This window comes from Natrix helvetica, assembly GCF_964273705.1.
Source record: "Natrix helvetica genome assembly, chromosome: 4".
Taxonomy (NCBI): domain Eukaryota; kingdom Metazoa; phylum Chordata; class Lepidosauria; order Squamata; family Natricidae; genus Natrix; species Natrix helvetica.
This window is the reverse complement of record NC_138550.1, coordinates 1,322,254-1,334,560: the sequence shown is the minus strand read 5'-3', so window position 1 is coordinate 1,334,560 and position 12,307 is coordinate 1,322,254. Positions and strand designations below refer to the sequence as shown.

Genomic DNA, 12,307 nt, shown 5'->3' with positions numbered 1-12,307 from the left:
TCCCCTTCCTTTCTTCCATCCATTCATTGTATCTCTTTCTCTCTCCTTTTCTTCCTTCATTTTTCCTTTCTTTCTTCCTTCCTTCTTTTCTTCCTTAAGTGAGTCACTGCAGTTGTTAGGTTAGTTGCGAAGCCAACCTGATCCCCCATGGACTTTGCTCGTCAGAGGGAATGCAAAAGGGGATCCCACGACCCCCCCCCCCGGGGCAGGCGTTGCAACCGTCCCAAGTACATGCCAGTTTCCAAGTGCCCGAATTCTGACCCTCCGGCCACCAACCTTGTTGAGTTCATCCTGGTTGCCGAAGAGCGGGTGATACCGCCGGTATTTGCCCTCCCGGTATTTGGCGATCAGGAAATGCCGCCGTTCCTGGCTGTGGCTCTCGGGGCCGATCGTCTCGCTGGGGGGCACGTTGGCGGCCCAGAATTGGTTGGCCACTACGTTGCCAATCTGGAGGAAGAGCTGGGAAGGAGGAGAGGAGGAGGTTGTCCGGGATCTTCGCTCTTTGTGATTCTAACAGGTGAACAGTTAGAAGGGGCCTTGGAGGTCATCTAGTCCATCCCTCCCAGCCAAGCAGGAGACCCTACACCGTTTCTGACAGATGGGAGTCCAGTCTCTTCTTGAAAGCCTCCAGGGATAAAGATTCCCACCCAAAGCCCCAATTTATGCCTCTCCTTTTAGGACTTACAAAGATTCATTTAGTGACTGTTCAAAGTGACAGCGACACTGAAAAACAGGGACTTAGGACCTTAGGTTTCTTTCTCACTTAACGACCGTTGCAGCATCCCTCTGGTCAGGCGATAACAATTTGGGCTCTTAGCAACTGGCATGTATTTAACTGAATAACAGAGTTGGAAGGGACCCTGGAGGTCTTCTAGTCCAACCCTATACGGGGTAGTCCTCAACTTACGACCACCACTGAGCCCCAAATGTATGTGGTTAAGTGAGAAATTAAGCGAGGTTTGCCCCGTTTACGACTTTTCTTGCCACCGTTGTTAAGTGAATCACTGCTGTTGTTAAATTAATGACATGGTTGTTAAGTGAATCTGGCTTCCCCCTTGACTTTGCTTGTCAGAAGGTCGCAAAAGGGGATCCCGTAACTTCAGACGGAACGACCGTCATAAATGCAGTTTACACAGCGGTGGTTTTGTAGGAAGTGCTGCCCCTCCGTGGCTGAACCTGTCCAGTTACAAGAGAGAAACCTCCCTCCTCCTGTTTGCTCCAGAACGACGACCCTGTGAGGTGGGTAGGACAGAGGGAGAAGTACTGGCCCAAAGTCTCCCAGCTAGCTTGCATGGCCAAGGTGGGACTAGAACTCCCCGTCTCCCTGCTTTAACCTGGTGTCTCTAGCCACTAGACCAAGCTGCCTCCCTTGCCTCAGTTTACCAGCCTTCTTGCCCCGAAGCCTTCAGGACAGGTAGAGCCCAGGGGTTGACCCAGCGCCCCCTCCCCACTGCACTCTCTTGCCCCAGGGGAGACCTTCTGTCCAGGCCACCAGGGAGAAGGTCATTGTGCAACCCAACTGATGACCGATACCTCAATCAGCTCCTCCGTCCAGACCTTCTTGTCCATCTTCAGGCTCCGGACCTTGGTCACGCTGGGTCCCAGCCCCCGATGTTCTCCTGGGCGGGGAGGAAGGGGAGGAGCCATCTGGTCACATGCTTAAAGCAGGGGTCCTCAAACCTGGCCCCTTTAAGTCTTGTGGACTTCAACTCCCAGAATTCTCCAGCCAGCAGAGCTCCTTCAGAGCCACCTCCCCCCTCCCTCCCTCCCTTCTAGCACTGATGATGTTCCCTAGCTGGGTCATGAAACGTCTGCAAGAAAACCACCAAGCTCAGGGAACACCAAGGACTCCACAATTCTCCTCCTCCTCTTATCAGTAAACCCTCCTCCCTTCTAGCACTGATGATGTTCCCTAGTTGGGTCATGAAACGTCTGCAAGAAAACCACCAAGCTTCGAGAGAACTAAGGACCTCACAGTCCCATTCCTCTTCACAACCCCCTCTCCCTTCTAGCACTGATGATGTTCCCTAGCTGGGTCATGAAACGTCTGCAAGGAAACCACCAGGCTCAGAGAGCACCAAGGACCCCATAATTCTCCTCCTCTTCTTCCTCCTCCTCCTCCTCCTCCTCCTCCTCTCACTCTCCTCCATTCCACAACCCTCTTCCCTTCCAGCACTGATGATGTTCCCTAGTTGGGTCATGAAACGTCTGCAAGAAAACCACCAGGCTCAGAGAGCACCAAGGACCCCATAATTCTCCTCCTCTTCTTCCTCCTCCTCCTCCTCCTCCTCTCACTCTCCTCCATTCCACAACCCTCTTCCCTTCCAGCACTGATGATGTTCCCTAGCTGGGTCATGAAACGTCTGCAAGGAAACCACCAGGCTCAGAGAGCACCAAGGACCCCATAATTCTCCTCCTCTTCTTCCTCCTCCTCCTCCTCCTCCTCTCACTCTCCTCCATTCCACAACCCTCTTCCCTTCCAGCACTGATGATGTTCCCTAGCTGGGTCATGAAACGTCTGCAAGGAAACCACCAGGCTCAGAGAGCACCAAGGACCCCGACAGTTCGACCCTGAGCTACGGATATTCTCTCCTCTTGGTACCTTTTCAATGGTTCCTGTAATCCTGGAGAAGAAAGACGGGGATCTTACCTTAAGAGGTGGATTATACAGGTTTATCCAATAAATGGACCCTCCTACCGCAACATTCCTCAACCTCAGCAGTTTTAAGATGGGTTAGAGACCTCAACGCCCAGAATTCTGGAAACTGAAGTCCACCCATCCTACAACGGTTGAGGTTGAGAAAACATCGTTCCACCTGATTCATTCGTGTGGAATACCAGAGGAAGGGCACCTCAAGGAAGGCTGGATCAAGCCCAGGCAGATGAGGAGACTCAACGCCTTCGCCTGTCTTGATCAAGGTGGACCTCCCGTCCTTCCCTCCAGCCGGTGGGTTCCTACCTGCGCATCGCTTGCAGATGACCACGCAGAGGTTGATGGAGCCCCAGTCCGGCTTAGGGCCCCCACAGTCGGCACAGAAGCAGTTGTCCTTGGAGGCCCAGATCTTCTCGGCCACCTCAGAGTTGGAGAGGGCCTCGGCCACCGACTGCTGCATGGCCTCCACCCACAGCTCCTTCTCCTGGTCGGACTCAGCCACGAAGCTGGGAGGGAGGGAGGGAGAGACGGTGAAGGGCTAGTCAACCGCTTTATAAGGCCTCGGTCAAGACCACACCTGGAATACGGGTCAGTCCTCGACTTACGACCACAACTGAGCCCAGGACTTATGTTTCCAAGCGAGACAGCTGTTAAGTGAGTTTCGTTCCCATTTAACAACCTTTCTTGCCACGGTTGTTATGTGAATCACTGCAGTTGTTAAGTGAGTCACGTGGTTGTTAAGCGAATCTGGACAGTCGCAAAAGGGATCATGTTAACACACACCCCCACCGCGACACCGCAACCGTCATAAATATGAGTCATTTTGCCTCTGAATTTGGATCGCATGACTGTGGGGAATGCTACAACGGCCATAAGTGTGAAAAATGATCCTAAGTCCCTTTTTTCAGTGCCGTCGTACCTTCAAACGGTCACTAAACAAACTGCTGCAAGGCGAGGATTACCTGCCCCACAGAAAGAGGGGTGAGTGATCCCAAGGGCAAGGAGAGAGGAAGCTGCCCTCTGCCTGGGGGTCTCCACAAACCCTCTGGGATCCGTCCGGGGTCTCTACCTGAACATCCGGTAAGGTGTGGTCAGGTCAAAGCACCTTCGGTCCACGTCTTTCACGTTGCCCACGTTCATCTCGATGTAGGTGATGCCAATCCCCAGCCGGAATTCCTGCGCCGAGACCCACAACCCCAGAGTTACCCACACGGGTAGCAGAGGGGCGGACTTAAAAGAGAGAGGACCCCCCCCTTCCCCCCACTTGGAAGGCAAATGGACTCCGGCTGAGATGTCATTGGGGTTTGCATTGGGGTTTTTATGTGGCAATAGGTCACCGTGAATGAGTTGGGCAGCCACCATAAATATTCTTAATAGATAATCATAAAAAATGCATTCTGCGTGCCCCCAGAAGGGGCCCTGAAGGGCATCCAGTCCAACAGCAGTTTGTAAATGGTGTGAATATGAAATTTTTGCGGGGGAGTTGTTATTTTCGTAAGCCACCAGGAGTCACCGTGAGTGATTTGGATGGCCAGTTTTTTTTAATAAATGATGATGATGATGATAAAAAAATAAGTGATGATGGTATTTGTGACAGATCTTTAAATGTTCACTTGACTGAGTTTCATGTTTAATGAATAAAAGAAATAATAGCACTTAGACTTATATGCTGCTCATAGTGCTTTACAACCCTCTCTAAGTGGTTTATAGAGTCAGCCTCTTGCTCCCACCATCTGGGTAATAACAACAACAACAACAATTGAACGCTGCCTGAACCCAAAAGGGACCTATAGGTCATCCAGACCAACCCCATTTTGCAAATGGTCTGAATCCGTGAATTATTCAGTTTTTAAATTTTATTATTTATTTAATTATTTTTAAATTTATTGAGGTTTGGGGGGGGGGTGTTTGTAATCCACCAGGAGTCACCGTGTGTGAGTTGCGCAGATTGATTTTTTAAAATAAATAATAATAAATGCATTCTGCGTGACCCTAGAAGGATCCTGTAGGTCAGGGGTCTCCCAGACTGGTGGACTTCATCTCCCAGAATTCCTTGTGGCTGGCTGAGGAATTCTGGGAGTTGAAGTCCACAAGCCTTAAAGCTCCCAAACTTGGGAGACCCCCGCTGTAGGTCATCCAATCCAACAGCATTTTCCACCTGGGCTGAATCTGAAATATCTGCTTGTCCCCTGAAGGGGTTCGTTAGGTCATCCAGACCAATCCCAGCCTGGTTGCGCAAGATTTCTTTCTTTCTACCACCATCCACAAACCTCGGCATTCTTGTAGAGGAAGACCTTCTCACCAGCCACGGCCACGTAGAGCTTGCTTTTAAAGCCCCTCAACTCCAAGGCTCCACTTTTGTCCACGGAGTCAAGGCTGCCAGCGGCCGGCTGTAAACGGGGCGTTCTTTGAAGACACCTGGACTTCTTTTCCTCCACCATCTTCTGCACGGCCTTAATCCACTCGTTGCGTTCAGCTGCAAGGGGGAAGGAGGGCAGGTGGGGTTACAGAATAACAGGGTTGGGAGGGACCTCGGAGGTCTACTAGTCCATCTGCCTGCTCAAGCAGGAAACCTTAGATCAGGGGTCTCCAAACTTGGTCACTTTAAGATTTGTGGACTTCAACTCCCAGAATTCCCCAGCCAGCTGGCTGGGGAATTCTGGGAGTTGAAGTCCACAAATCTTAAAGTGACCAAGTTTGGAGACCCTTGCCCTACCATTTCAGACAAAGGGCTGCCCAATCTCTTCTTAAAAACCCCAGTGATGGAGAGTTCCCAGTTTCTAGATCCACGTTGTTCCACTGGTTAATTGTTCTCACAGTCAGGAAATTTCTCCTTAGGTTAGGAGCCCCCCCCTGCCCCCCCCCAGGAAGATTATTTTGGGCAAGACCCCAAAACCAAGACTGAGATGACTTTTGGAGTCTACCAACCCAATCTGCAGAGCAGAACCTTGCAAAATTTCAGGGGGAAGACAACCCAAAACTGTAATGCAGAATAGGAATTCTGGTCTCCGTGATACAAAAAAAGCAGACTCAGGAATTGGGATGTCTAGTCTAGAGAAGAGAAGGACCAGGAGGGGTGACATGATAGCAGCCTTCCAATATCTCAGGGGCTGCCACAAAGAAGGGGGGAGTCAACCTGTTCTCCAAAGCACCCGAAGGCAGGAGAAGAAGCAACGGGTGGAAACTAATCAAGGAGAGAAGCAACCTGGAATTAAGCACAAACTTCCTGACAAAACAATTAACTAATGGAACAGCTTCCCACCATCACTGGAGGGTTTCAGGAAGAGACTGGGCAACATTAGTCCAGAGCCAGAGGTGCTTTTTCAAGAGGCAACTAGATTCTCCGTCTTTCTTTCTTTTTTGTAAAAGTTTTTTATATTTTTATTTTTCCTTTTAAAACAAACATTTCATCATTCATTAATCAGTGTGTTGTCTGAGTACAATTTTTTTAGTATCATAATAGTTATAGCTTACCACCAAATTCTTTATATACATCTATTCTTATTTTAACATTACAACTTTATATATCTCCTTTTATCACATTTCTCTTCCTAAATTATTTAATTTTATACTTTTTTCCCCAAGTAATCATCTTTCATATTAATAATTTTACTTACAACCTCCTTTTAAATGTATACTTATATAGCAATTCCATTATTACACACACACACACAAGTGTATCTTTTTTGGGACAAAGTGTGGAGCTGGTTCAAACATCATTTCACATAATTTAAAATTCATATCCATATTTCCAGCTATCATCCTATTAGTATTACATAGCTAAACATCATTGAACCCCCATAATTTTTTAATCTCTTATTATAACGTCAATGATTAATCCTCATTAAAAGTATTTTCAAGTTCCCCTTCCATTTATACATTTTTCAATCCATTTTCTCATTTTACTCTTATTCTTAACCATAACCAGGTAATCATCTTCTTCATCTGTTAATACATATCAGATAGTATCCTCGTAGTTTACATTTAATTATCTTTTAACTGAATCCTTATTATTCCAAACGTATTACAGTTCAATTTAATTAGTACATAAAATAATAACCTATACCTCACGTATATTCTCATATATTCTCCACATAAAAAATTCTGCTAAATTAATTAACATCCCCTTGTTTCTTTTTTGAAGACGTTTCACTTCTCATCCAAAAAGCTTCTTCTGTTCTGACAGGATGCTGGGAAAGAAGAAGTCAGAGCGGATGAAGCTTCTTGGATGAGAAGAGAAACATCTTCAAAGAAAAAACAAGGAAAATCGAGTCATTTCCTGGAAAAGCACCTTTGGGACAATCGTGACCTGGATGACTGAGAATCTCCATAGACATTTGTCCAGAATGGTGTAATAACTCCTGCTTGGACAAGGGGTTGGACTAGAAGACCTCCAAAGTCCCTCCCAGCTCTAAGATTCTATGCTCTATTACTCTGACGGCGAACCTATGGGACGCGTGCCGGAGGTGGCATGCAGAGCCCTCTCTGTGGGCAGCCGCACAGTTGCCAGCCGCTCTTCTGGATTCCGGCGCATGCATGCACACCGCCCAGCTGGCCTTCAGGTTTCCTGCCCGCACGGACACGGGCATTCCGGTTTGGGCACTCAGTGCCGAAAAGGCTGGCCATCACCGCTCTGTGGTGTTTGGAAGTGAACACCTGCATTTGAGCATTTATTCCACCCAATGCCAGAGCCGCGAGGAGAACATCAACGCACCTTCTGGTTCTCCCACCAGAGGGAAGACCCACAGTCGGCAAACCTGCATATTTACCATCGCTCTCTGCCCGGAAGGCGAACGTCCGATTGTGGGTGATAACTTCAAACTTCTGGTCCCCGATACTGGAGACTTGGGAGATAGAGGCCACCAGGATGAAGCGCTTGGAGTAAACATCCTGCAACCCAGAGGAGAGAGCGGGGAAGGATGGGGGAACCCAGAGGTGCTCAGTCTGTGCCCCCTTTCTCCAAGCTTGACAGGAAGAGGAGAGAACGCCAAATTCCCAGAGCGTCCCATTCAGAATAGAACACCCCGCAACCTTTTCTTCACCACAGAGCCCCCCACCCCAAAGACTTAAGATTTAAATCATAACATTTTTTTAAGCCTGCATGGACTCCTGTGGCGATGTGGCTGCCCCCACCCCAGGGAGGAAGGGAGAAAAAGAAAGGTAGGAGTAGGTTTAGGGTTAGGTTTAGGGTTAAGGTTGGCTGGGGTGGGGTGGGGATTGGGGAGGCGAGGGGAAGTGTAGGAAGAAGGGGGAGGGGAGGGGGAGAGGAAGGAAAAGTGAAAGGAAAAGGGAAGGGGTAAATCAATGAAGAAGGGAAAGGAAGAGGAAGGGAAGGAAAGGAAAGGAAAGGAAGGAGAAAGGAAGGAAAACAAGGAGAAATGAAGGGGAAGGAACGGAAAGGAAGAGAAAGGGAAGGAAGCAAAGAGGAGAAGGAAGGAAGGAGAGAGAGTCACATACAGCCCTCCCCCTCTGCAACTTCCTTCTCCGCTTACCTTTTCACTATCAAAGTAGCGGAGGTAATCACCGTCCAACTTCACCCAACGCTTCTGGTAGATGTAGGACCTGCAGCCAGAAAACGCGGTCAGTTGCCCAGCCCAGAATCTCCCTGCTCCCCAGACCCCCTAAAGTCCAGCCTTCCTCCCCGGGCAGAATGCCACCCCCTGGAAGGAGCCCCCAGAGGTTGAGTTGGGGGTCGCCAAGAAGCCCTGCTTACCCTTGCGGGGGGTTCTTGTCCAGCCAGCCAGCTTTGACCACCACGGGCGAGAGCGGAGAGGGGGGCCCTGCGCTGTGCATGCCGCCACCGTCACCATGGATGCCCGATAACGCGCCGAAGGGCAGAGCGCTGGCAGGGGAGGGGCTCAGCCCGTCATCCCAGTGGCTGCTGCAGTGGGAGGGGAGGGGAGGGGAAGGGAGGGGAGAAACCAGAATAGCTGCTATTAGCTAACGACTTTGAACCCGCGCACCCCAGCCCAGCAGAAGGGGGCAAGATGGGGGTCTTTGCAAGCGACCAGAAGTCTTTCTCAAAGTTGAGTTGAGAGAAATTCAGGCTGAATTTCTGAACAACTCTTTGTCTAAAATCGTACACCGGGTTTCCTGCTTGAGCAGGGGGTTGGACTAGAAGACCTCCAAGGTCCCTTCCGACTCTGTTCTTCTGAAATCTTGTTTTCGGGCAGAGCTTAAACCGCAGGACTCCTAACCGAACTGGCCCTTCCTGTCTCTTTTGTCCATTTTGGGTTTTTAAAAAGTAGACCCGTGTTTTTCAAACTTGGTCACTGTAAGAGGGGTGGGCTGCAACTCCCAGAAATCCCCAGCCAGCCATGTGGGTTTGCTCCCTGTTTACATACACGTGGCTTGTTCTGTAACGTTGGTGGGTATAGTTGTATATAAGCGGAGAGCAAGCCCCCCTGCCTGTCCAGCACTGATGATGTTCCCTAGTTGGGTCAGGAAACGTCTGCAAGAAAACAAGCCAGTTCCAAGGACCCTGCAGTTTTCTCATTTTTTCCTCTCCCCCCCCTCCTCCTCCTACTAGTAGTCTTCTCACAAATCTCACTCCTTTCTAGCACTGATGTTACCTACTTTCGTAATCAAACCTTCCAGAACACCACCAAGCTCAGAAAGCACCAAGGTCCCCACAATCATTTTGCCGCCTCCTCCTCCTCCTCCTCCCCTTTCTCCTCCTCCTCTCTTGCAAACCCCCCTCCCTTCCAGCACTGATGATGTTCCCTAGTTGGCTCATGAAACATCTGCAAGAAAACCACCAGGCTCAGAGAGCACCAAGGACCCCATAATTCTCTTCCTCTTCTTCCTCCTCCTCCTCCTCCTCCTCTCACTCTCCTCCATTCCACAACCCTCTTCCCTTCCAGCACTGATGATGTTCCCTAGTTGGGTCATGAAACGTCTGCAAGAAAACCACCAGGCTCAGAGAGCACCAAGGACCCCATAATTCTCCTCCTCTTCTTCTTCCTCCTCCTCCTCCTCCTCCTCTCACTCTCCTCCATTCCACAACCCTCTTCCCTTCCAGCACTGATGATGTTCCCTAGTTGGGTCATGAAACGTCTGCAAGAAAGCCACCAGGCTCAGAGAGCACCAAGGACCCCACAATTCTCCTCCTCTTCTTCCTCCTCCTCCTCCTCCTCCTCTCACTCTCCTCCATTCCACAACCCTCTTCCCTTCCAGCACTGATGATGTTCCCTAGTTGGGTCATGAAACATCTGCAAGAAAACCACCAGGCTCAGAAAGCACCAAGGACCCCATAATTCTCCTCCCCCCCTCCTCCTCCTCCTTTCCCCAAACCCTCCCTTCCTTCTAGCACTGATGATGTTCCCTAGCTGGGTCATGAAACGTCTGCAAGAAAACCCCCCAGCTCAGAGAGCCCCAAGGACCCCATAATTCTCCCCCTCCTCTTCTGTCACCACCTCCTCCTCCTCCTTGCCAACCTTCCTCTCTCCTAGCACTGATGATGTTCCCTAGTTGGCTCATGAAACGTCTGCAAGAAAACCACCAGGCTCAGAAAGCACCAAGGACCCCATAATTCTCCTCCCCCCCTCCTCCTCCTCCTTTCCCCAAACCCTCCCTTCCTTCTAGCACTGATGATGTTCCCTAGCTGGGTCATGAAACGTCTGCAAGAAACCACCAGGCTCAGAGAGCCCCAAGGACCCCATAATTCTCCCCCTCCCCCTCCTCTTCTGTCACCACCTCCTCCTCCTCCTTGCCAACCTTCCTCTCTCCTAGCACTGATGATGTTCCCTAGTTGGCTCATGAAACGTCTGCAAGAAAACAAGCCAGTTCCAAGGACCCCTCATTTCAACCCCGGGCGACAAAGATTCTCTTCTCTTTGTATCCAGGTGTTCATTCAGATCTGGAGACTTACCCGGCTCCGTCCTTTTCCAAGCCTTTTATTATTCATTTTTTTACACTCCTGACCCTCCTGAAGTCTGTTGGGCTCATCAACCCCCCCCACCCCCCCAGCCCCTCAGCTCCCTTTCCAGACCTGCCTCTCCTGGAGGCCCCTTTAAGGCCAAGGCCCTTTCTGGAAGCCTTGGGGGCAAAGGAGCATTAAATCCAGCACATTCCTCCAAGGCAGCCGAGCATCCAGGGTGGTTTATTTGCACAGCCTCTTTCAAACAAATGGGAAATCCTGGATCAGAGCTCAGGGAGAAGCTACACTCCTCCCCTCTCAAAGCCCAAAATTATCCTTCCTAAGCAAGACAGTTGTTAAGTGAATTGTGCCCCGTTTTACGACCTTCCTTGCCACGGCGGTTAAGTGAGTCACAAGGTCGTTAAGCAAATCTGGCTTCCCCATGGACTTTGCTTGTCGGAAACTCACAAAAGGGGATCCCCTGACCCCGGGATATGACGACCGTCATAAATACGAGTTGGTTGCCGGGCATTTTGATCCAGTGGGGAGGCAAGGCTGGAAACTGTGAAAAACGCCCCTAGGTTACTTTTTTCAGTGCCGTCATAACTTGAAAGGGTCACTAAACGGACTACCTGCCATGCTCTTGATTTCCTGGGAGAAGCAAGAGCCGTTAGCAGCAGCTGCAAACAGACGCCAAGAAGAGGGGGACCCTGCCCGACAACATCCCAGCCTGAAGTCCCCGTCCCCCCCCCCGAACCCCAAAGCAACTAACGGGAGGGCAAGGTTCTCACTTAGTGGCCGATTCCTCTTTGAAATAATCTTCAATCAGCTCGTCTTCGCTGAACAGGCTGTTGAAGCGGTCCGAACGCCCTCTCTCCGGACTGGCCTCCTGCAAATGGAAGAAGAGAATAGTGAGAACAATTAATCAGTGGAACTCCATGCCACCAGAAGTTGTGGGTGCTCCAACACTGGAAGTTTTCAAGAAGAGATTGGACAGCCATTTGCCTGAAGGATCTCCTGCTTGAGCAGGGGGTTGGACTAGATGACCTCCAAGGTCCTTTCCAACTCTGTGATTATGTTATAATTAAAAAGAGAAGATTTTCAATGCCGGAGATCCTCACCCTATGCCGGGAGGAGGATCCGGCACTGCCCAGGTTCTTGCAGTCTTACTAAAGTTTCACAAAGATGGACAAGTATTTAATCAATTTAACAACTTCTGAAGGCAACTTCTGTTCCAAGGGTTGATGGTTCTCTCTGTCACAAAATCCCTCCTCATTTCAAGGTTGAATCTCTCCTTGCTCAGTTTCCATCCATTCTTCCTTGTCTGGCCTTCTTCGGGTGCTCTGGAGAAGAGCTTGACCTCCTCTTCTCTGGGGCAGCCCCTCAAATATTGGAAGACTGCTATCTCTATCAGAGACAGAGACAGAGACAGAGACAGAGAGAGAGATGAAAGATAGATAGATGATAGATAGATAGATAGATAGATAGATAGATAGATAGATAGATAGATAGATAGATGATAGATAGATACAAGATATAATAGCAGAGTTGGAAGGGACCTTGGAGGTCATCTAGTCCAACCCCCTGCCTAGGCAGGAAACCTTATACCGTTTCAGACAAATGGCTCTCCAACATCTTCTTAAAGACTTCCAGTGTTGGGGCATTCACAACTTCTGGAGGCAACTTCTGTTCCATTGATTAATTGTTCTGACTGTCAGGAAGTTTCTCCTCAGTTCTAAGTTGCTTCTCTACTTGGTTAGTTTCCACCCATTGCTTCTTGTTCTAGCCTCAGGTGC

The 12,307-nt window shown here is 49.6% G+C and overlaps 1 protein-coding gene across 5 annotated transcripts in view; it reads right to left on the bottom strand.

Moving 5' to 3' along the window:
• Window positions 1-12,307, bottom strand: part of ARAP1 (ArfGAP with RhoGAP domain, ankyrin repeat and PH domain 1) — a 104,222-nt gene that overhangs the window by 32,771 nt on the left and 59,144 nt on the right. For 4 of the 5 annotated variants that reach the window (XM_081950668.1, XM_081950669.1, XM_081950671.1 and 1 more), the window contains 9 exons: window positions 11,303-11,400; window positions 8,367-8,534; window positions 8,146-8,215; window positions 7,423-7,543; window positions 4,924-5,129; window positions 3,723-3,829; window positions 2,960-3,159; window positions 1,534-1,619; window positions 277-459 (listed from right to left, as the gene is read on the bottom strand). In XM_081950668.1, coding sequence (XP_081806794.1) covers window positions 277-459; window positions 1,534-1,619; window positions 2,960-3,159; window positions 3,723-3,829; window positions 4,924-5,129; window positions 7,423-7,543; window positions 8,146-8,215; window positions 8,367-8,534; window positions 11,303-11,400 — 1,239 coding nt within the window. The remainder of the gene's footprint in view (window positions 1-276; window positions 460-1,533; window positions 1,620-2,959; window positions 3,160-3,722; window positions 3,830-4,923; window positions 5,130-7,422; window positions 7,544-8,145; window positions 8,216-8,366; window positions 8,535-11,302; window positions 11,401-12,307) is intronic. The other variant, XM_081950670.1, reaches the window with a different exon arrangement.